This window comes from Tuber melanosporum (genome assembly GCF_000151645.1).
Source record: "Tuber melanosporum whole genome shotgun sequence assembly, scaffold_4, strain Mel28".
NCBI lineage: Eukaryota > Fungi > Ascomycota > Pezizomycetes > Pezizales > Tuberaceae > Tuber > Tuber melanosporum.
In genome coordinates this window covers 1,605,849-1,628,184 of record NW_003299084.1, presented here as the reverse complement: position 1 = coordinate 1,628,184, position 22,336 = coordinate 1,605,849, and the positions used below count along the sequence as shown (strand labels likewise).

The 22,336-nt window shown below is 46.0% G+C and overlaps 4 protein-coding genes; 2 read left to right on the top strand and 2 right to left on the bottom strand.

Annotated features, from left to right (window-relative positions):
* Positions 1–3,945: 3,945 nt before the first annotated feature.
* GSTUM_00007877001 (uncharacterized protein) lies at positions 3,946–6,900 on the bottom strand. XM_002839730.2 has 5 exons: positions 6,406–6,900; positions 5,489–6,347; positions 4,668–5,401; positions 4,595–4,637; positions 3,946–4,533 (listed from the first exon to the last, which is right to left on the bottom strand). Exons 2-5 carry the CDS (start codon positions 5,556–5,558, stop codon positions 4,130–4,132), a joined length of 1,251 nt encoding a protein of 416 aa, XP_002839776.1. The 5' UTR covers positions 5,559–6,347; positions 6,406–6,900; the 3' UTR covers positions 3,946–4,129.
* A 184-nt stretch (positions 6,901–7,084) lies between these two features.
* GSTUM_00007876001 (uncharacterized protein) lies at positions 7,085–8,551 on the top strand. XM_002839729.2 has 2 exons: positions 7,085–7,693; positions 7,753–8,551. Exons 1-2 carry the CDS (start codon positions 7,254–7,256, stop codon positions 8,369–8,371), a joined length of 1,059 nt encoding a protein of 352 aa, XP_002839775.1. The 5' UTR covers positions 7,085–7,253; the 3' UTR covers positions 8,372–8,551.
* Positions 8,552–9,084: 533 nt separating this feature from the next.
* GSTUM_00007875001 (uncharacterized protein) lies at positions 9,085–10,951 on the top strand. XM_002839728.2 has 3 exons: positions 9,085–9,533; positions 9,646–10,148; positions 10,201–10,951. Exons 1-3 carry the CDS (start codon positions 9,280–9,282, stop codon positions 10,485–10,487), a joined length of 1,044 nt encoding a protein of 347 aa, XP_002839774.1. The 5' UTR covers positions 9,085–9,279; the 3' UTR covers positions 10,488–10,951.
* GSTUM_00007874001 (uncharacterized protein) lies at positions 10,950–11,683 on the bottom strand. XM_002839727.2 has 2 exons: positions 11,534–11,683; positions 10,950–11,464 (listed from the first exon to the last, which is right to left on the bottom strand). Exons 1-2 carry the CDS (start codon positions 11,588–11,590, stop codon positions 11,102–11,104), a joined length of 420 nt encoding a protein of 139 aa, XP_002839773.1. The 5' UTR covers positions 11,591–11,683; the 3' UTR covers positions 10,950–11,101.
* Positions 11,684–22,336: the final 10,653 nt, after the last annotated feature.

Genomic DNA, 22,336 nt, shown 5'->3' with positions numbered 1-22,336 from the left:
CAGACTACTATCTATCGCATCCGGGTTTGTGTCCTCGTCGAACCTCGAATGAATATATCTAACGATATCCTCTCTCTTGGGACTTATGGATACACTCGCTATCATTCCGGGGAGTCGCCCTCCGACCTCAGGCCGAATGTGCGATCTTCCGGTCACAAATATTCGAGTTCCTGGAGATCTTTGGAGTATTTGAGAGAGCGAGTCGAGAAGCTTGGTTCGATATCCTGCCCCACATTCATCTAGTGCGTCGATGCATATGAATGTCCGCTTTTTGGAACAGGTGGCCTGTAACATCTTCACAACGTCAGAAAGTCCTGGCTCCCGCCCACCAATGGCATTTTTCTGGTCTTGGTAGGCTCGCAATATCTCCTCTGGGGTCTCCTCCAGTCCGCCGACCAACTGCTTCAATAGAGCGCGCAGCATGTTTGTAGACGATTGCTCCTTTTGGACTGCAAAGTCGAAATAAAAACATGCAACGGTTGCATTTTGTCCTCTAGCCTGATCACACAAGCTGTCTATAACCAATGAGCTGAAATCGCAGTTTGTCAGCACTTGTCATTTTTTCTTCCATTCCTCCCGTTTCGTCCTTGTTACCAAATATATGTTTTGCCAACCCCCGGATCTCCAAAGCAAAACAAAACCGCGTTATCGGATTTACTTCCCCCATTACCCGCATACCAGCTCCTATATTCCTCGGTCTGTAAGAGCCATTCCCCTACATTTTCGACTCGTCGATCTCGGATGTCCTGGTGCCGGAATCTGGGATCTAGGGGCGATAGCCAGGCCAGGATATTAGATTGGTCGTTAGCAACATTAAAGTTGTTTGACACGTTAAACGTGTTCAAAGAATTGATATTATTACTAAAAGACAGACGAGACATTTTCTGTGTTTTGCTGAGGATATTAGGGATGATGGGTGATGAATGATGGAGGCAGTCGACAACTAGAGTTCCGGGGGCTGAAGAAAAGCGGGGTCTTTTGTGTAACCTCATGAACCCCACGGGACACTCCCATTACGGTAATCTCCTCCAAATCTGTGCTAACAACGCCCCCCTTGTGCCAACCGCATCTATCCTGTGGTATAATACGATGTGGTCTTCTTGCCCCCGCAACAACCAGTCATCTCTTGGCCTCTTGGCGATTTCCTTACTTGCTTCACTATCGCAAACTGGGAGATCAGGATATCTCCAAGCTATGGTTTCATTAATTTATTCGAAACCCTCTGCCCCTTACTCGAGTACTGGCAAAGCCTTTCTTCCACTGGTGGGAGGAAATCTTTCTTCCCCTCTTACTGGGGGTGAAATTTTTCACCCACACGGACTTGATATTGGAGGAGGCAGATCATATTAAGAAGGACTGGATCATGTAGCGAGAAATGATATGCGAACTTGAACTTCCTCTCTCTGCCCAAGCGAACTATCCAACCAAAATATTCAAATATTTCTATCTACCAAATTACACAATTTCCTCCGCTCCGCTCTGCCTGTTTTATCACATACGATACAGCTCAAATACTGCCTTCAGATGGACAAGCGCCCGAAGTGCGGCATCCTGGAATGTTGCCACATGCACCGGAATGCCCCGTCATTCTAATGTCTGAGGAGTAAATTGGTCAAACCAAATGCCTCCGACGGGTGACCCCCTTGTAAGTAGTACTCGAGTACTGCATTTTTTCAAAGAGCCGTTGGGTGTGCTCAGGGCTAGCCGTTGATCAAAGCCTAAGATAATTCCAAGATCCAAGATTTATGATAATAATATTATTATCATACCACCTAATCCACGAGCTGAGATAGCAGACTAAATCTCTGGTGAGATCCGAAAGAAACTAGCTTATCTCCCACACCCTTAGCATACTGTGCCTCGAAACTCAAACCAAAACTTCTACGACTGGTATAGCGCGTGCGGAGGGAGAAAAACTAGAAAAGCTCTAATCCAGTCTATTCGCCCGCGCTTCTACAATTAAACTATCACTACTGGTACTCTTTCCCGGTTGTATACAACACCGTCACAAGAAGTCACTCGTCTCTAAGACTCAGTAGTGTTCGAACAGTAAGTCTACACCCCCCCTCCTCACATTTCCACCTCCCGACATAAATCTACAAACGCTAATCTACCTACTCTCATCCCTGATCCCCTGGCGCCTACGCATAAACCGGTGGGAGGAAAGACAGAGTAGGACTTCTTCCGGCGTAGGGGGTGGCACTGTACACAGTATGGATGCTCTCTTGTGATATCTCATGGAAAGATTTGCGTCAAGAAACGTCGTGTCACAGACAATACCATAATGTATACTTTGTAGACTGTCGAGCAAATCAAGGCGCGCAACAAAAGTGGCCCGCTCGCCCAGAGAGTATGCAGTTCTGAACACAAGGTATGAGGATGGATCTCTACAAAATATCTACCACATGGCATCTATAATACCAGTACTTTTATAGCGCTAACACTTGAACACCCGCGCTCTTCCGAGACGCAAAGAGTGGGCAATTTCTCAGGAGACTGCGGAAGAGTGCAAGATACCTGCTCCCGGCAGTGTACCCTACAGCTACAATTCGCGATACTATATCAATTGTTTAAAGGACACCAACCCGGGTATTATTCGAGCAATAATGTCCTCAAAGATGGCAAGGTTTCCCCTTCTAGTTGGGGAGATTATATGTTCCGCGACGCCGGACCTCAGCCTCGGACAGAGTTACCTGGGAAGCAAAAGATTTGTGATGGACAACAAGAGACTGGGAGAGGACGGGATATCTCTCGGAGCTCGCCTGCAAGACGATATTACATGGCTCTGTGGCCCGCTGGATCACTGTTATCAAGTTGGGATAACACCGCATAAGCACGAAATCCTCGCTACTCAAAGGATGGAGGTAGAGAATTTGAGCAGCACACTAGTCACAAAAACCAACAGAGAATATGGTACAGCTATTGTCGAGCCCCGAGCAGAGAAGCAACCCCAGAAGTGTATCCGGGAGACCAGACCGAGTGTGGGAAGAGCGGAGAAAATATACTAGGATACGCCGAGCGCTACTCTCCAGAGTCATACGCCATAAGTTACTAGCGGTCTGCACCTAAGGCCATGCGTAAAGTCTTCGTGCCGATTTTCAGAGTTGATAGGTAATTCATGAAATGGGAATTGATTTCATGATTAAAACACCAGTCACTATATAAATGTTTCTTGGTGAGCAAGAGTAAAAAGGTGAAGATAGCGACGTGTTGAAGAAACCAGCTTGGGTCCAGCGCCAGCCGAGAACCGCAACCATCTGGGTTAGTCGGCAGTGCAATTGCTGACTATCGAGACCCGTTGGTATCGACAGGATCTAAATTAGAGAGAACTCACAGAAACACAAATCGCCGGTCGGGCAAAAGCGCGAGTGAAGGATATATGCTTGTATAGTTTGGTGACATGTGATATCCAGTCGTGAACTTTCCACCAATGATGATTTTTCGCAGGTTCACGACGCAGCCGGAAGTCATCCGATCACAACTATTTCTCCGCTCACTGAAAATTTTGGCTTTCGTCGTGCGGGGATTTGGGGGAAATACTTGCGGTCTTGGAGGCTGTGTGAACTTCCTGCGATCGGAGATTTTCGAGACGGGCAGCTTTTTATCATACATCAGCTGCCATATGAACCCCAGACTCTCAACTTGGGTTTTCCACGCTCTTCTGTACAAGTCATTCCATACCAGGTGATTCCCAAGCGCATCAATGGGGCGAGTAGTTGCACATTGATCCCTAGATTTCCGGCCACTTGAAGGTGTAATTTGGCGGAAATTTATGAGGGGTTAACACAGTGGACCCGGATTGCTCGTGCTCGTTACTCGTTTTTTTCTTTCCTCCCCTGCTGTTTTGGTGTGACTCTGCCGTGTCGCGGGGAGGCACAATGGGTGGTTAACTAACGGCGAGCATGTCCAAGAACTATAAAAGTAACAACGCTCAGAACCCCGTCATCATAGAATGTCACTCGATACTCTATCTCCTCCCACTTTTCCGACATACGTGCAATCTTACATCCGCAACCACACCCATAACCTCCAACACACGCAAAAAGGGAGAGCTTGTCTTCGCTCCTCCCTATTTCCCGATCTAAAAATAAACAAAAATGAAAGGTATCCCTCTCCCTGGTCCGCCAATCTACAAAACTAACTTCCCAGGATCTATCTCCAAAAAGCCCTTCACTTTCTCCAAGAATAATTTTCCCCGCTCTTCCTCTTCCACACCCTTGACTGTGAGACTGATCACATTAGGGCCCGTAGCCACAATGCCCAGCGTTCGCTTGACGGCAGGGGTGGTGGCGGGTGCGGCACCGGTTAGCATGTCTAGGATGTCTGCGCCTCTGGCAGGGGAGTACGGGGGAGGTGGAGGTGAGGCGGTAATTTTCGGCTGGAATTTAGCCGGTCGGGAAGAGGTCGTGGAAGGGAGGTTAAGGAGTTCGTCGAGGATGTCAGATGCGGACGACATAGGTGGGAGGGAGTGGTTTGCTCTTGTAGTCGCTTTGCTGATGAAGGTGGAGAGGGGCATGTGAAGGCCGAGGACTGCTGTGGGGCGTATCAATATATATATATATATATTTGCGGAATGAGGAAGGGTGGGAATTACCTTGGAGCTTATCCTGAACCTTAAGGACTTCGCCAAATGATACCTCTAGCTTCAATTCCTTTTCTTCATCAACGACCGGCCCCTTCTCTACTACTTGTTTGGCGCTCTCTCCCACATCCTTCTTCGGAGGTGCAATTTTGATATTACTCAAGTCTAACTTCTCTAACTTGTGGATCCGTCCTTCAAGATCCTTTAGGTAAGCCTTATTAGCCCTGCCCAGGTAAGCCAATATATCCCCCTTTAGCAACCGCCCTTTCGGCCCCGTAGATGCGATTGCAGAAACATCACCTTCGGAAATCTTGTGCTCCCTAATTAAGTGAGCAACGCTAGGTGAGGGGGTATGCGCCTTGCTGGTCCCAGTAGTGCTCGGAGCGCCCTCATCTGAGCTCTCTACGACACTTGGTCTATCCTCCCCCCTAGGAGACCTGGTATTCCCCTTGGGGTTCTCGTTGATCTTTTTTTCTTCCCTCGCCAAAGTGCTGGCACGACTCCCGGTGTCATTGTTCTCCGGTGGCATTTCCAAATTCGCGAGATCGTCACCTGGCTCCGCCAGCACTGCAATTCGAGAACCAACTTGAACCGCTTTATTACCGGCCTTGACCATTATCCTTGCGAGGATACCGTTGTCCAGGGCTTCGACGTCCATTTGAGCTTTGTCGGTCTCGATCTCTAGCAAGACGTCCCCAGCGGAGAAGGTGTCGCCTTCTCTTAGCTCCCAACGGCTAATTGTGCCTTCGGTCATTGTAGGGCTTAGAGCTGGCATGAGAAGGTTTGAGGCTACATTCCGGCGAACGGTTGTTGTGAGGCCTAGTTATGTCGATTGGTTGGTTGTTAGCCATGGGTTGATAATATTTGTAGGCTGGACGGTGGGAGGGGGATGGTAGCGGGGAATACCTCGTCTAAAAACATGTAGTCGTAACTGTAGTGGGAGGTGGGAGGATAGACGGCAGATTGATGATGCCATGTGAAGACTGTAGGAGGGAGGGAGGGAGGGAGTGGTTGTTTATATGGGATGGAAAGGAGATGGAGGATGTTTCGTGGAAGTTGGGATCGAAAGATCAGACTACGGGTTTTCCCAACGAAATCCCGCGAAAAGCACGGACCAGGGTGAACACTAACACGTGACTGACTACCGTAACCGGCTCCGATCCCAGCACAAAATCTCTAGCGATAACCCCACTGAATGATAATTTTGATCAAGGGAATTAACTTGAGTCTTTAGGATCTCTCATTATACTAGGCGCTACAGAATAGGGCAAATGCATAAATGATAGTGCCCACATATATTAATAGTGCGCTGGGCTAGAGCATCGCTTCCGACCCCAATCTGCGCAAACCCTCATGTGTTTATATTTGCACGGGATTCCTCGCCTTGAAGATTCTATCCAATCCTCTCCTCTCCCATACCCACCCATCCTTATGAATCCTATAACTTCCCATCCCTTCTACCTTCACCAAGATAAATCCGCTCGTAGAAATACCATTCACCGCTCTTGCGAAGACCTTTGCCGGGCTCAACTTACTCCAGACCTTCTGCCACCTTGTATGTCTTTCCTCGACAACAACAGGTTTCGCTGCGGGTCTTATGGCTGGGTGAATAGGTTCCCCCAGAGTTACCATGTTAGGGGAAGCCACGTGGAGTTTCTTCACAGGAAGTGTGGGTAGGATTGGACGGCGGTGGAGGGTCAGCGATACGCTCGCTGGCCGAGTGACGGTCGCTGGTATGGGGTGGGCGTAGATGACCTGTATTAACCTATGATTCCCTCATCCATTATTGATGTTCCCAAGAGTTGGAGGGGGGATTGAGTTACCGGGTGGGGTAAAATGCCACAGCCACAGCCATCACGGTCATGAGAGTGATGCTCCCCCAGCTAACTTTAGTCACCCAAACGGGTAACCCCGGTCTTGAATTTTCAATGTTTGTGTGGTAGGTGTAGTACGACCACGCCAGCATGGCGCTCGAGAGGCCGTAGCAGCTCAGGAGAAACTTGCGGTTGTGATGTGCGTAAAGGAGGATCGCCGGACGATCGGAGTTGCCCAGGGATTCTGTAAGGGAAAGGTATTTGCCAGTCTGGGGTAGCTGGGACGTGGTTCTTATGATCTTTTCTGGGGCTCGCTTCTTCCGTTTTTTGGCGTTGGTACTGGCATTAAGGATGAGCGAGGGGTACCGTGTGAGGATGCGGGGGGTGCTTAAGTGGAGGAGTGGCCTTGGGAGGAGAAATCGGGGTATCGGAGGCATTATCTATGAATCGGCGGGTAATGGAGGGGCGAGGCGGAAATAGCCTCTATAGATATCGCAATACCGAGCAGTGGGGACTTTCATGAAGCTCAAAAAGTTTAGACCAACGACACTGAGGCTATTCTCAAAACACTCTTATTTGCCCCTGCGGATTTCACAGTACGCTAGCGCGAATGTGCCAAGCCGCTCAATTGACGTCTGGTTATTTAACCGCTGGTCGCGTCTCTCAGTTCTCTTAGGATGAGGGATGAGTTGGTAGGGCTTCTTTCGAACGCCTCATCCGCGAACCACACCTTCGGGGAAGCCACAAACTACGAACCAACCAACGAACCTAGACTAACCATGTCCGTGTCCAACCTTCTCAACATTCGTCCCTCCAGACCATCAACATCAGCCACTCCCTCCTCCTCATCCATAATAATGTCGGACCGAACCTCACACATCGCTATACCAGCCTACGAAAAGCCGTTGCTACCTCTCACGGCCAAGGAGATACAGAGCCTCACCGCACTAATTAATACACGCTCTGGTATCGCTAAGGTCTCGGATACTATCGCGTCTGCTATCACCGTCCTGGGGAATGCAACTCTTGAGTTATACCCTGACCCCGAGGAGGAGAATGAGGGAAAAGAAAAGGCTATGACGGATATGGAGAGGCTCGCTCGGGAGTTGGTGGATGAGAACAAGCGTGCGCTGGATATGAAGGAGACTTTGGAGTCTATTGTCGACGCGCAGAGGCAAGCTTTAATGAGGGGAGATGAACCGCGGGAATCCAGTGAGGAACAGGGTTTGTCTGGTCAATACGAGAGTATACTTGTAGCGAAGAAGAGACATTGGGACGCTATGAGTAATACAGAAAAGTATGTATTATCTCCTACCCCTAAATTTCTATTCTATTATATACTCACTATGTCCACAGATACACAACCTCCCCAGAATACCTCGACTTCCGCCGCTCGCACTGGGAAGCTCGTAACCCAGAAGTGCCCTTACCACCAACAAGAACCTGGTTCTCTTCCGGCGCCTCTGGCGCTCAGGACGATGAATCCGACATCGAAATTGCCCAGGAAAGACAAAGCTACAAATGTCCTCTCACTCTCCGTCCGTTTGAGGATCCTGTTAGGTCGACCGTTTGCCCTCACGCTTTCGAAAAGGGAGCTATCGAAGACATGATCAAACGTTCCCGCCTCAACGGTGTGCCCTGTCCGACGCCTGGTTGTACGAAAATGCTCACCCTGAGAGTGTTGAAGAGGGATTCGGTCTTGAAAAGGAAAGTCGCTCGCGCACTAGCGTTGGAGAAGAGGAACCGGCAGATGCAGGAAGACGAGAGCGAAGAGGAGGAGGAAGAAGCTAGCGGGGAGGAGGAAGCACAACCCGGCCCTTCCTCAAGGAGAGGAAAGAGTAAGGCTGAGCTTAGGAAGATCAAGATTGAGAAGGGGGCAAAGAAGTTCAAAGGAAGTAAGAAGCCTGTCGCAGTAAGTAGCGAGGAAGAAGACGAAGAGGTTGATGCAGATGCTATGGACGAGGAGGAAGACTGATAATCCTTCCACATCCTTCTCCATTTTTCACGTTTGTGTCAAGCTACTAGACTGTCGTATTCTCAATGCCCTTTAAATATAATTAGCGATAATTACGGCTTTCACTTTTGTTGTGTTATTGCATCGATAGTGAGTAACCGATTTGTCAGCAATCAGAAATAATAAACGCCTTGCCGATCTCAAGAGTTTGAAAAACTGGTCCTTCCCAGATGTGCACTAGTCATGTCTCACATCAGATGATGTGAACAGATGGGCAGATCGGTACTCGAGTAACCTTTTGGCATTGGAGGGATGGCATGGTACGAGTACTGTATGGGAAGGATGCTCGAGTACGGTACCGTAGTCTAAGACGTATCGAAACCTTAACCGAAAAGAAAAAAGGAAAAAAGGAAAAAAGGAAGAAAAAAAACCGCGTCAACCGGAATTCACAGCTCCGAGAGTCACCAGTTTTTTTTTAACTCACTAACTAGGGTATGGACGTGATTGGACAGTAAGGGATTAAAGGTGTCAAAACTTCTTGCTTGTTTGAGCGATTGCCATGCCAAATTAACTCTCCTATTTCCTATGAGGGTATCATAGTATCATACTCGAGTAAGTTCGGGCTTCCGGAATCCCCTGGGTGGAGGATCATTCACGTCCATATCCGAGCAGTTTGCCCTCATCACTAAAAAGCCCTGTCTTGGAAGTTGGAACATCACCCACTTTCGCTTCCTCGTTCCCCCCTTAATTGGGAGATTTGTGACAATTTCACTCTCTTTAAAGCTCACGGACTTCCTTCCTTCTATTCCCTTGTCTCTTTCCTTTGGCTGTCGGAGCAACAACGCTTTCTTCTTCACCACCTGTTTACTCATTTATTCATTTGCCTGATTCACGCTCGCTCCCGCTGGTGCCTGACGGCAGGTTCGACGATGGATTACATTCTTGGCGTCGCGGATAACCTCTTCTTTGATGCTATCTATGCTACCCTTTTGCCCGCCGGTTCGCTTGCAAGTTGGGCCGGTGCCAATGATACATTGACGGAGGAGTATATGAATCCTCCGATAATTGTTGACGACCCTATCTCTCACTTCTTCGGATTGAGGCCATCTCATCGAGCTTACGAATCCCTGTTCCTGAGAGGGGATTGGCAACGACAGGCCTTCTCGTTGTTTCTCATCACTTGGTGGGTTCCTTTTGCTTGCCTGTTTTTGGTTGTGTTTTTGCCTTGATCGCTTTCAGTGGAAGCTTGCATCATGGAAGTTGAGAGCGCTTGCTGACCGATTGGCATTTTGTAGGATCTTCGGTCTTGTTGTTTACCTTGTTTTTGCCTCACTGTCGTACTTTCTCATCTTCGACAAGGATACCTTCAAGCACCCCAAATTTCTCAAAAACCAGATTCGACAGGAGATGGCCCAAACGATACGCTCATTGCCTATCATGGCTATTTTTACGACCCCTTTCTTCTTGGCTGAGGTTCGTGGCTACTCGAAACTATACGCAGATGTTGAGCTCCATGGAAAGTGGTATTTGTGGTTCCAGTTCCCGCTGTTTTTGATGTTTACCGATTTCTGGATTTACCTCATCCACCGCGGACTTCACCACAAGAGTATCTACAAGACCATTCACAAGCCCCATCACAAATGGATCATGCCTACTCCATTTGCCAGTCACGCGTTCCACCCAATTGATGGATTTTCCCAGAGTATCCCGTACCATGTTTTCCCCTTTATTTTCCCGCTTCACAAGTTCGCCTACATCGGCCTTTTCATCTTCATTAACGTCTGGACTATCATGATTCGTGAGTTGCTCTTGCGATCCCTCCATCTCCGGTCTGAGCTAACCATGTGCAGACGACGGAGAGTATGTTGCAAACTCCCCTATTGTTAACGGTGCCGCATGCCACACCATGCATCACTTATACTTCAACTACAACTATGGCCAATACACCACTCTCTGGGATCGCCTCCTTGGCTCTTACCGCAAGCCCAACATGGAACTTTTCTACAGGGAAACTAAGATGGGCAAGGATGAGTGGGAGAAGCAAGTCAAGGAGATGGAAAAGGTTGTGAAAGAGGTTGAAGGAGATGATACCTTCAGAGAGTATGCTGTCGATGTTTCTCACAAGAAGACTAAATGATTGTGATATCATTGTTTCGAGTCTGATGTATATGTGGCGCCCCGTGGTTCTATTTTTATTTCTCTTTTTAGATTAGATGGTGGTGAAACCAGTGGGAAGTCAAAGTATTATATCCTTGATTTTCTATGTTTTGTTTCGATTTCTTTTGTTCATTCGCCATTATTGGCGACTGGTAGGGGAAATGACTATAAGCAGAGTTTTCTTTTCCTTTTTCTTTTCTTTTCACTTTGTTTCTACTTCTGGGGAGGGGATTTGGGCGCATATCATACATCTCTTGTAATTGGCGTGTGGATGAGTTTGGCTAGCACATAAGTTAGTGATTGAGGGTCTTTGGGCTCCTTTTGTCCGCTGTGCTGTGCTCTTTGATTCTTCTGCTGTTGTGGGATGTTATCTTTTCCCGCTTTCTGTTTTATACTTTAGGAGATGGCGAAATTGGCAAATGTCCGATGGATGTTCATAGCTTGTGTCTACTGGTAGCGGCTACATTACTCCCATCCTAAGTACGATGCATACCCACACCTCGTAACTATACACCAAACCTACAAAGTGAAACTAAGGAATAGCAAGCACAATTCCATCCCCCCAATTCACTTCCCGTGGTTCTCCCCTCTCAGTCACCCCATCTTAACATCTCCATCCCCCTCCAAATCCCCACTCAACAGCCCCACCAACTCCTTCGCCCCCTTCCACAACTCCCCCTCCATCTCCCGGCCGACAACGTCATTCCTTGAATTGAAAGCCCCAACATCGATCCCACCTCCGCTCCCCTTCCCCTCCTTCTCGCCTCCGTTTCCGGTTACAGGGGCTGGTATATCAGCCTGCTCTAGCAGCAGGATTTGACGCCGCAATCGGACCACGATGGATTGTAGCAACGCGTGGTATTGGCCCGAGGCGCTGGCGAAGGCGCTGGCGGAGGCCGGCGTCGAGGTTAAGGTTGTGATTGCAGTTGAAGCGGTGGAAAGGAGGGTTGAGATGTCCTATCGTATTACAGAGGTTGGTCAGCCGGGAGGGAGGGGGGAGAGAAGGAAGGAAGGAAGGAAGGCTACTTTGTCGATGGCGTTGAGCTCCAGGATCCGGGTTTTCGTGTTTGATTGGGGAGACATTTTTGCTTTCTTCGTTTTGGGGTTGTGTTGGTGGGTATGGGTAGTAGTAGTATGATAGCTCGATCGCAAACCGAATTATCGGGTTGGTTTTTTGGTTGTTTCGTTTCTTGAGAGCTTCGAACTGTTGTACGAAGGGGGTAGGGGAAAGTCTGGCAAACGTGGCGGTGCATGTGAAAGTGACGTTATCCCTTCGTCTGTATTCAGGACCTCCGCTTAATGCCTCCTAGTGCGCATTGTAGCTGAAGGTGGAATGGTAGTGACAAGGTTGGTGGCGGTTGACATCAACGGGTGCCACTTGGTGGGTGCGGGGAAATCACTAGAGAGATCACTGAATTACCACAAACCATCCGGATCATCATCCCAGATGAGTGCAATCTGTGAGTTTCAATATTTTCTCATTGCCTAAGTGCAGCATTGACTGAATATACAAAGGAAAATGCCTTTAACGAGCAGTGGACCTTCCACCCAGGAGGGAAGATCGGCTATCCGGGAATCATCCACCAACACCAGCCGCAGGCAAACCAGTACCAAATACCATAACCATAACACGATTCTCAATGAGCTTGATCCAGCTCCCGGAAGAGTACCTCTGGATATTCTTGATGAGTCAGAGGAGATTATATTGGAAGAGGGAGATGAAAGTGAAAATGAGGTTTTCAGTCATGGTAGCAGGGAAGAGGAAGAGGATGATGAGGATTTAGAACCGATCGAGCCACCTGTTTTGTTACAGGAATCGCTTCCAATACCTCCAGCTTTCGAAACATATCGTCATCCAGCACCCGAGCATGGCCGGATAGTTAGGCTACCGGAGGACTTCATTTTACATTATGGAATGACAGGTCCTAGTATTCCAATTGAGGATGCCAGTCAAGAGAGAAGGTCTCGAATAACGCCCAGCTCATTTTTTAAACTCTTCTTTACACCAGAGATCGTTGCAGAAAGAGCCAACCATACCAACTCATGCCGAAATCAAGGGTGCAGGTTTATCGCAAAGCTCCGGAGGCCGAAAATGGAGGAAAACTACCGCAGGGGAGGTGATGATTTTTGTGGGATTATTTATCTACATGGGTGCCCATAAGGCTATGCGAGCTCCTCTCTACTGGAATAAAAATGCTGAATTCCCATGCCATGAGATCTCACACTATATGTTACAATATTGGTTTGAACAACTAAAGCGGTACTTTCATATATTACCAGTGAATCCTGATCTGCCTCGCCAGCTCGGTGCGAGTAGGCCCAGAAGCTTCAGCCTCTTGCCTCTCAGTTAGAAAGCAACTTTCAGCAATATATTATACCCGCCTCAAATATATCAGTTGATAAAATGGTAGTCCGCTTTACTGGTCCCTCTTGTCATACCGTGATGATAAGAGCTAAACCTATTCCTTAAGGGTATAAAATGCTAGCTTTGTGTGAAAGAGGATATATATTTTCTTTTCTTTTTACCTCTCAGGTTAATAAATTCCAGTATTGTAACGATCCCCTTTAGATAGTTAGTTCTTGGTGACGGAGAACAATACTTCTCTTCTTCTTTAGTTGTACATCAGCACAGAGGCTTATGCCTTCATTACCAATAGTATAAGACTATTGTCTTCTATCTGTAATGTCTATCGTAACCTTTCTCTAACTCTATCTCATATAGAGTCTTCTCATTATAATAGTAATAAAAGTTATGATAGGAATAAAGAGCATAAAAATGATTTATATTCTTTAAAGTAATAAGTAGAAGGAGTTTTTAGAACAAAGTGTGAAGAACCTATCCTCCTCAGCCATACTGGCCTCCTTATATAATGTTCTTCCCACCCAGTCATGTGACTCAAAGTTGTCACATGTGCAAAACTAAATTATAACAAACTAGTCATATGACTAAAGTGGATACATGCTCAAATTCCATAACCTCATAGCAAGGTCAGGTGCGAAAACATATAAACTAATCATAACACAATAAACAAATTGTATGACTGTAATGATTCTACTCCTTGGTACTTAGTTCTTCAACAAGTAATAACCTTACCTCTTCTGTTTCTCTGATACCTTGATAGCTCAGAGAGTTCCTATTGTCACAATCACTTCTGATAGCAAGGATAGTATTGTACTGGCATTACCTTTCGTCAGTGAGACCTCTTTCTCACTTAGCATTGCATAAAGCGTGTGTAAGGTATTGATTCAAATTGTAGTATAGGAAAGAACTTAAGTGGTTATATGAGGAGTCTGTACCAGAGGTCCTTTTTGTTCTGTTTTTTTAAAAAAAAAATTATTTAGTTACTTATTTAAGGTACCAGAACATCTCATATAGTGCTAGCTATAGAGTTAAGAAAATCCCTCCACCCCAGACTAAGAGAAAACCTGTACCTGTAACCGGTACGGGTACTCGGTTATTTCTTTTGTTTTATGTTTTGTTTTAAGTATCGCTTTGATACTTGGTTTGTTTTAAAGTATCGTTTGATACTTGGTTTTGTTTTATGTTTTGTTTTAAGTATCGTTTTGATACTTGGTTTGTTTTAAAGTATCGTTTGATACTTGGTTTTGTTTTATGTTTTGTTTTAAGTATCGTTTTGATACTTGGTTTGTTTTAAAGTATCGTTTGATACTTGGTTTTGTTTTATGTTTTGTTTTAAGTATCGCTTTGATACTTAAGGAGTTTTACCAAAGTGTATCAATTGATACCTTTGAGTAGTTTCGTTCATGCTAGACATGAATAGATTTGTGTATTTAAAGACCGCCTGTTTCTACGATAGAAAAGGCAGACTTCGACAGACAGTATTTCAAATATACTTGGTTGAACGGTTACTTCTTTGTTCCCCAGTACACCCTCGAAGCCTCCTTTAGTTCTCAGCTCTCGCCTCCTCTCTGGAAGAGCAGGCCACCTGCCAACTATCGTATCTATTACCGATAACGTGATTAGCACCTTGTGAACACGTTACATTTTTTTAACCTCAGCAAGTGGTTAAGAATCTGTCTCCGGATTTAGGCCTGATCAACCTATCGATATCCACCTCAGAACGCTAGCGGAGAGAAGCGGCAGAATCACAGTACATTCGGCTTCATCTCAAACCCAAGATTGAGTCCTTGACGACCAGGAGTGGGAAGCAAATCCCACGGCAAGACCTTACAAAAAAGAAACAACCCCGGCGCTCTGCTAAAGAGCCGGGCGATCCTGCAAATACGGAAGATACACAACCTCCAGGAGAATTCCCTTCTACCCCGGCAAAAAAACCTTCCTTTGAACCTCCAAACGACTCCGAATCTAGTAGTGAATCAGATATGGCTAGCACAGGAGGAGGGCCTTCTGGAGGAGGGAAATCTCAGGCAAGGCCTGAAGAAGAGGAGGTACCCGCAGCATTTGAACCTCCTAAGTTTAAACTTCACCTCCCAGCGAAGTTCACAGGTGAAGGGAAAGACCTCAAACCTGAAGCTTTTGAACGATGGGCCACAGAACTTTCACACTTCCTACTCTTACAAGGAAAAGATGTGGAAGACCCTACAACCGGACTTATCATTGGATCATTCTGCGAAGGAAAGGCAACCGACGCATACCACCAATGCTATAAGGATTTCGGCGGGAATATAAGATTAAGAGGATCTACAGTTCTCGATTACCTGAAAGGACGATTCCAATCCTCTATAACCAACGACCTCCTATACAACAAATTCAATCAGCTCCAGCAAGTTAACGGAATGCATGTCAAGCGAATCACCGATGTGGCTACGGACCTAATAATGTATAAGGACCGGATGGAGAGAGGAAGTATCTCCAAATACATCCTGAAGCGACGATTCTATGACACCATGCACCCTACTCTCCGGCGAGAAGTAGAACCGCTTGAGGAAGATGGCAATGATATTGCAATAATAATTGCAAGAGCAGAACAAAAGGACGCCATTCTCCATGAGACCAAGGCCTACAAAACACAGACACCCTCTAGTAGGAACAGCCAGCCACGACACAAAGCCTCTAGCTATTCTGAAGACGATACCCCGCGGGTTTTCAAAAAGAAAACAAAATCCTCCAAAGAATCAAGACTGCAAAAAGGAGAATGTTTTGAATGTGGAAAAACAGGACACATGGCAAAGAACTGTCCTACGAAGAAAGGAAAAGGAAAGGCAATTAAGCAAGAGGTGTCGGCCAACAATGTTGAAAGCGATAACGCCCGATCTAGTGAATATGAAGAGATCCATATCGGATATATCGATGTGGAATGCAACAGTGTTCGACCTCCAGCAACATTCAAAGCACACACCGCTCTGGAAGGTACTATGCTGATCAAAGGAAAAAGGGCACGAGTCCTATTCGACACTGGCGCAATCGGAAGAGATATGATCAGTAATGCCTTTGTCTCTGTCCATGGACTCCCCACTCGAGACCTTAACCAACCCATACCAGTCAATATGGCAGTAAAAGGATCACGATCCACCAGCCATAAAACCTGTAGCGCGACCATTCGACTTGGTTCTGCAGTCCTACCCCCCCAGGAAATGCTGGTTGGAAATTTAGCCAAATACGATGCCCTAATAGGCATGCCATTCCTGAATCGCCACAAAGCTATAATCTGGTGTGGGGAATCAACTATCGATTTCCCAGATCAGAAGGTCACAGTCTCATGCAAGCCAACAAGTGGAGAATACCGAGCCGCAGTCTGTGAAACAACTGCCCTACGACTATTGGATGAGTACTCTGATGTTTTCCCTGATCAAATACCCGAAGAACTACCGCATATGAGAGAGGTGAATCACCACATCCGCCTCCGAGACCCCTCCAATCTCAAGAACCAACCCACCTACTCTATTCCTGACGCATACAAATGCCCACTTGGTGATTGGATGAACCAACAACAAAAAAGAGGAGTCATATACCGGGCAGAAGCTCCAGGTGCCGCTCCTATGTTTGTTCAACCCAAAGCAGATGGCAAAAGAATCCGCCCCTTGGTTGATCTCAAACTACGGAACGAAAACATGGTTATGGACAGCTCGGCTATCCCAAACCAAACCCATATCCTAAATGCAGTTGGACGGGCTAGATTCCGAAGTAAGATTGACCTAAGCGATGCCTACTTCCAAACAAGGTTAGATCCAGAAAGCGAACGCTACAACAGTTTCAAAACACCCTTCGGAAGTTTCATTAGCCGAGTTATGCTACAAGGTGATATGAATGCGCCCGCCACCTTTATGCGAATTATGGCAAACCTCCTGAGCGAATACCTCCACCATTTTGTTTGGGTCAACATTGATGATATTCTCATCTTCACGAACACCGAAATAGAACATGCCTACCATATAGGACTGGTTTGCACCTAACTAAGGGAAGCTAAATTCTACGCTAGCAGAAACAAGTCAATTCTGTTTGCCGATAAACTCGACATCCTAGGACATGTCATAGATGATGAAGGAATACACGCAGCCCCTGGAAAAATAGCCTGTTTAACGGAATGGTCAACACCACCGAATCACAAGGAACTCATGCGATTCCTAGGACTAGTCAACTATATTTCCCAGTTCCTCCCACACCACGCCACTGTAACAGCACCGCTCACAGACCTTACCGGCAATGCAGAATTTGTCTGGACCCACACTCATGACCAAGTATTTACCAACATCAAGGAATTGATTAAAAACGCCAACGTTATTCAACCTATCGACAATAGTAAACCAGAACCGATATGGCTGATTACTGATGCATCAGATGTTGGAGTTGGAGCATGGGTTGGGCAAGGGGCCTCCCATGAAACGGCAAGACCGGCCGCTTTACACAGTAGAAAGTTCACTAATTCACAGATGAACTATGGGACAACAGACAAGGAAGCCCTTGCTGTGATTGATGCTCTCGCGCTTTCAATCACATCCTGATGGGCAATACCTTCACTATTGTTAGCGACCACCAACCCCTCACCAATCTTACAACAGAAAGGATACCTGGAAGGAGAAGAACAAGATGGATATATGAAATCAGCAAATACGATGCAAAAATCATCTATACCCCTGGAAGAACGAACTATTTAGCTGATGCTCTCTCCCGCCTATATGAGAATCAAGACATTGCAGACCCCCCTCTCGTTCACGACCACACAAGACAAAGCGAGGACAGCCCTGACGACACCTCATATGAACAAGAATCATGGATGGCTACCGCCAGCTCTGCCGCTCCCTCCAATCCTTTCTCTTACACCATGTACCGTGCTGCCGGAACAGAACGAGGAAAAGACATTGATGAAGAATGGAAAGACAATTGCACGCTCCGCAGCACACTCCCTCATGAACTTGAACAAAGCAGACTCCACTGGTCCCACTGTTATCACGACATATGCCCTTTTCACCAGACTGAGATCAGGTTCGGCAACAGATACCAGCGACCGTACTATATGCTTGCTGACGATTCCAAAGACACCAGCTTCGACACCATAGAAGGAGCTGAAGCGATGATCAATGAAGATGAATCGACCCAACCTCCTCATACCCTTAATCCTGTTCCAACACGATACCAAGGTCTCGAAGAACTCGAACAAGCAGCAGCCTACGTGGATGCAATATCCTATTTAAACCCCCCACAGTCAGCCCCGCCATCCTCTCCTCCCATAATCGATTCACGACCACTATATGGTGGACCCTTACGAGTATACAACAATGAAACCATTGTCTCGGTCATACCCCTTACTATTCCCGAGCATCGGCGTCAACTCTACGAAACCTTTGAGGAAGAGGAAGCCCCTATCGAACCAACAAGAGGATCCCTAATCGAGGATGAACGAGATGTTAGATCGACCACAGAAGAATTGACCTCCTCTTTCCGAAGCCAAATGATAGCAGGATACTGCCATGACCCGATTTACTTCAAAGCCATGGATAGCTGCAGGCATGGAGACCTTGCCCCCTACAACATATCAAATGGAATGGTCTATACCAATACCCGTTATGGTGAACACTACCTATACATACCAAAAGGCCATATGTTCAATGGAATGACTATTAGAGAACATGTTATTACCGAAATCCACAACAAAGGACACTATAGTGCGGATCGCAACCTCCAATATGTCTCAGAATATGTTTACTGGCCTGAAATGCGAAAGGACTTCTGCGAGTTTGTCAAACAAAGTGAACTCTGCCAGGCAAATAAGGAGCAAACACAACTACCTGAAGGGAAATCACAGACCCTCCAACTACCATGTGAAATATTCGAATCGTATGCCATCGATTTCGCAGGACCATTCAACAAATCCACTGGATTTGACACCATCTTGGTAGCTGTGGACCGATTTTCTGGATATACCTGGCTCATTCCAATGAAAGTTACCGATTCCTCCAAAGACACCTGGAATAACCTCCAACGATACCTGTTTACCCCCAATGGATACCCCTTATCCATTGTCAGTGACGCTGATCCCCGCTTCACCGCCAGATTCTGGAAGCAAACCTTAACCTCCCTCGGAATAAACCACATTATGGCTGCCCCTGGACACCATGAGACTAATGGCCAGGCAGAACGGAAGATCCGCGAAGTTAAGACCGGAATTAGGAACATGATCAATGAACAACAAACCAACTGGGAACCAGCCCTTGTTGAGCTCGCTGCATATATCAATGCCGGATTTTCAGATACCTTGGGAATGTCACCATACAAGGCAGTCTTTGGCCGTCAATACCCCCTCCTACCTACAACACTATTTAAGAACTCCTCAGTCCCTGCCTCTGACGACCACCTAAACCGCCACCAAGCAATTCGGAACGATGCCTTCCAAGCTGTTAAGGCTGCCCGATTCCGAAGCACCACTACTACCCAGAAACGACGACGCAAACATATCCCCATCTCACCAGGAGACATGCTCATGGTACACGGTAACATGTTCATTACCAATGTTGGACGCAGCAAGAAACTGCAACCCCGATGGCATGGACCCTTCAAAATCATATCCTTTGACGAGTATACAGAAACCTACACTGTCCAGATGGACGGACGCATGTACCGCCGCAATAGTGCAGTCTTTCACGCCTCTGCTGTCAAATGTTTCCACCCAAATGACGACTCCAAGTTCCCCGGAAGAACCCACTCTCGACCCGCACCTATCATCATTGAAAAGAAAGATGAATGGGAAGTTGAAGAAATCCGAGACCACCGCCTTTGGCATGGAAACGATCAGTTCCTAGTCAAGTGGAAAGGATATCCGACGTGTGAAAACAGTTGGGAACCACTAGAGGGACTAGAGCACGCTATGGATATGGTGAACGAATGGTGGAAAGACAACATGCCAAACGAATCCCTCCCCCCAACAATCAATTATATCACCATGTGCTGGACACCTACAATGCCAGAAACTGAGCGATGGCACGCAGAACTTGAAGCTAGAGATGGATTTTGGGCACCATACTTTGAGTCGGAGTTCGAAAGCAGCGATGAGGAAAATCAAGCTATGGAGGAGGCCCTCGACAACTTTATCTAACTACCAATCACCATCCGAATACCATAACGATGTCAAACTATGTGGAACTCAATGTGAGGCAGCGACAACAGGTTGTTGGACTGTTGTTGAACCGCGATGTTATCCAACTTGAAGACTACTTCGAAATCCTCTGGATTGACTACTGTCCTGATTGCGATCATGCTTGGGTTGATGTACAGCACGAATCTGGTATTCGTGACTACTGTGATTTAGATTTCTTTGAGTCTAAGTGTTTCCTTACAGTTTCCTCTTGTCCCTGGTGTGATACTTATGATGAGGAATTTCTTGCGGAAACTGAAGCCATGAGTTTCTCAGAATCCGCTTTTGATGATTATTAGGTTTTGTTTATTTAAACAGTTGTTTTGTTTTGGGGAATGTAACCGGTACGGGTACTCAGTTATTGGTTTTGTTTTATGTTTTGTTTTAAGTATCGCTTTGATACTTGGTTTTGTTTTATGTTTTGTTTTAAGTATCGTTTTGATACTTGGTTTGTTTTAAAGTATCGTTTGATACTTGGTTTTGTTTTATGTTTTGTTTTAAGTATTGTTTTGATACTTGGTTTGTTTTAAAGTATCGTTTGATACTTGGTTTTGTTTTATGTTTTGTTTTAAGTATCGCTTTGATACTTAAGGAGTTTTACCAAAGTGTATCAATTGATACCTTTGAGTAGTTTCGTTCATGCTAGACATGAACAGATTTGTGTATTCAAAGACCGCCTGTTTCTACGATAGAAAAGGCAGACTTCGACAGACAGTATTTCCAATATACTTGGTTGAACGGTTACTTCTTTGTTCCCCAGTACACCCTCGAAGCCTCCTTTAGTTCTCAGCTCTCGCCTCCTCTCTGGAAGAGCAGGCCACCTGCCAACTATCGTATCTATTACCGATAACGTGATTAGCACCTTGCGAACACGTTACAGTACCTGCAGGACCTTCTGTTATAGGCCTAATCACAATTACTCTAAGATTGATCAACTCAGATGCCCAGTCTGTGGATCTCACAAGTTGAATATGCAGAGGTCTCGCCTAGAATCCGACCACAAGTTCAAGAAGATTCCTCGCCTGAAAGAAAATCCCACCTACCAACTACATGTAGCTAACAGGAAGAAAATCAATCAAGCTAGGCAGGAAAGGATAAGGAAAAACTCTACATATAAATAACTAGACCTGTAAAGCCTGCAAAGGAAAATAACTACTGCCTACTAATCCGCTATATTACCATTTAAAAAAAACCACCTACAAAGTAAGTGGCTGGTGAGGGGCCTGAAGGCTAGATGTTCCCAACTAGCTGTGCTATAGATGTAGTACAATACCATGACCCACTAATTGAGAACAAGAGCCTCAATGTCAGAACCATAGAGTGGATGTTTGGCAAAGAGGATGCCACCCAGCAGTAGGATGCCAGCCAAAGATCAACTATAGGCAGGCAGCATGCCAGGACCCCAGAATACCATAAGGCGGAGAAAGAAGATAGTAGGATACCAGCCAAGGACAGGAGGCATTTGGGTACGAGTGGACGCAAACAAAGTAGAAGATGCAGAGAGGGCTAGAGGCTCTCAAGCAGACCCAAAAGTAGAAACTGAACAATTGCGGTTTTACAGTATCTCTCATCTAGTCACTTGTTTAGGGAGAAATAATGTAACAGAGAGGATGGGATCCCACTGGTAGTAGGAAATTGGAGGGATGAGGGAAGGAAGGTAACCTGTATAACCAGTACAGGTACTTGGTTATTGGTTTTGTTTTATGTTTTGTTTTAAGTATTACTTTGATACTTTATTTATTTTAAGTATCATTTGATACTTGGTTTTATTTCATGTTTTGTTTTAAGTATCATTTGATACTTTGTTTTGTTTTATGTTTTGTTTTAAGTATTGTTTTGATACTTAAGTTGTGTTAGCAGAGTGTATCGTTTGATACCTTTAGGTAGTTTCGTTTATGCTAGATATGAACACATTTGTGTATTTAAAGACCGCCTGATTCTATGATGGAAAAGGCAGACTTTGACAGATAGTATTTCAATATACTTGGTTGAATGATTACTTTTTGTTTTCTCAGTACACCTTTGAAGACTTCTTTAGTTACAGCTCTTACCTCCTCTTTGTTAGAGCAGGCCATCTGTTAAACTATCATACATTTACTGGAAATGAGATTAGCACCTTGCGAATACCTTAGATTTCTTTAACTATAGCAAGTGGTTAAGAACCTGTTACTGGATTTAGGCACGATCAACCTATTGACCTCTACCTTGGAACACTAGTGGAGAGAAGTGGCAGAATGGTGGTTCCTCACGGCGTGGATCTAACTGCCTATGAGTTACG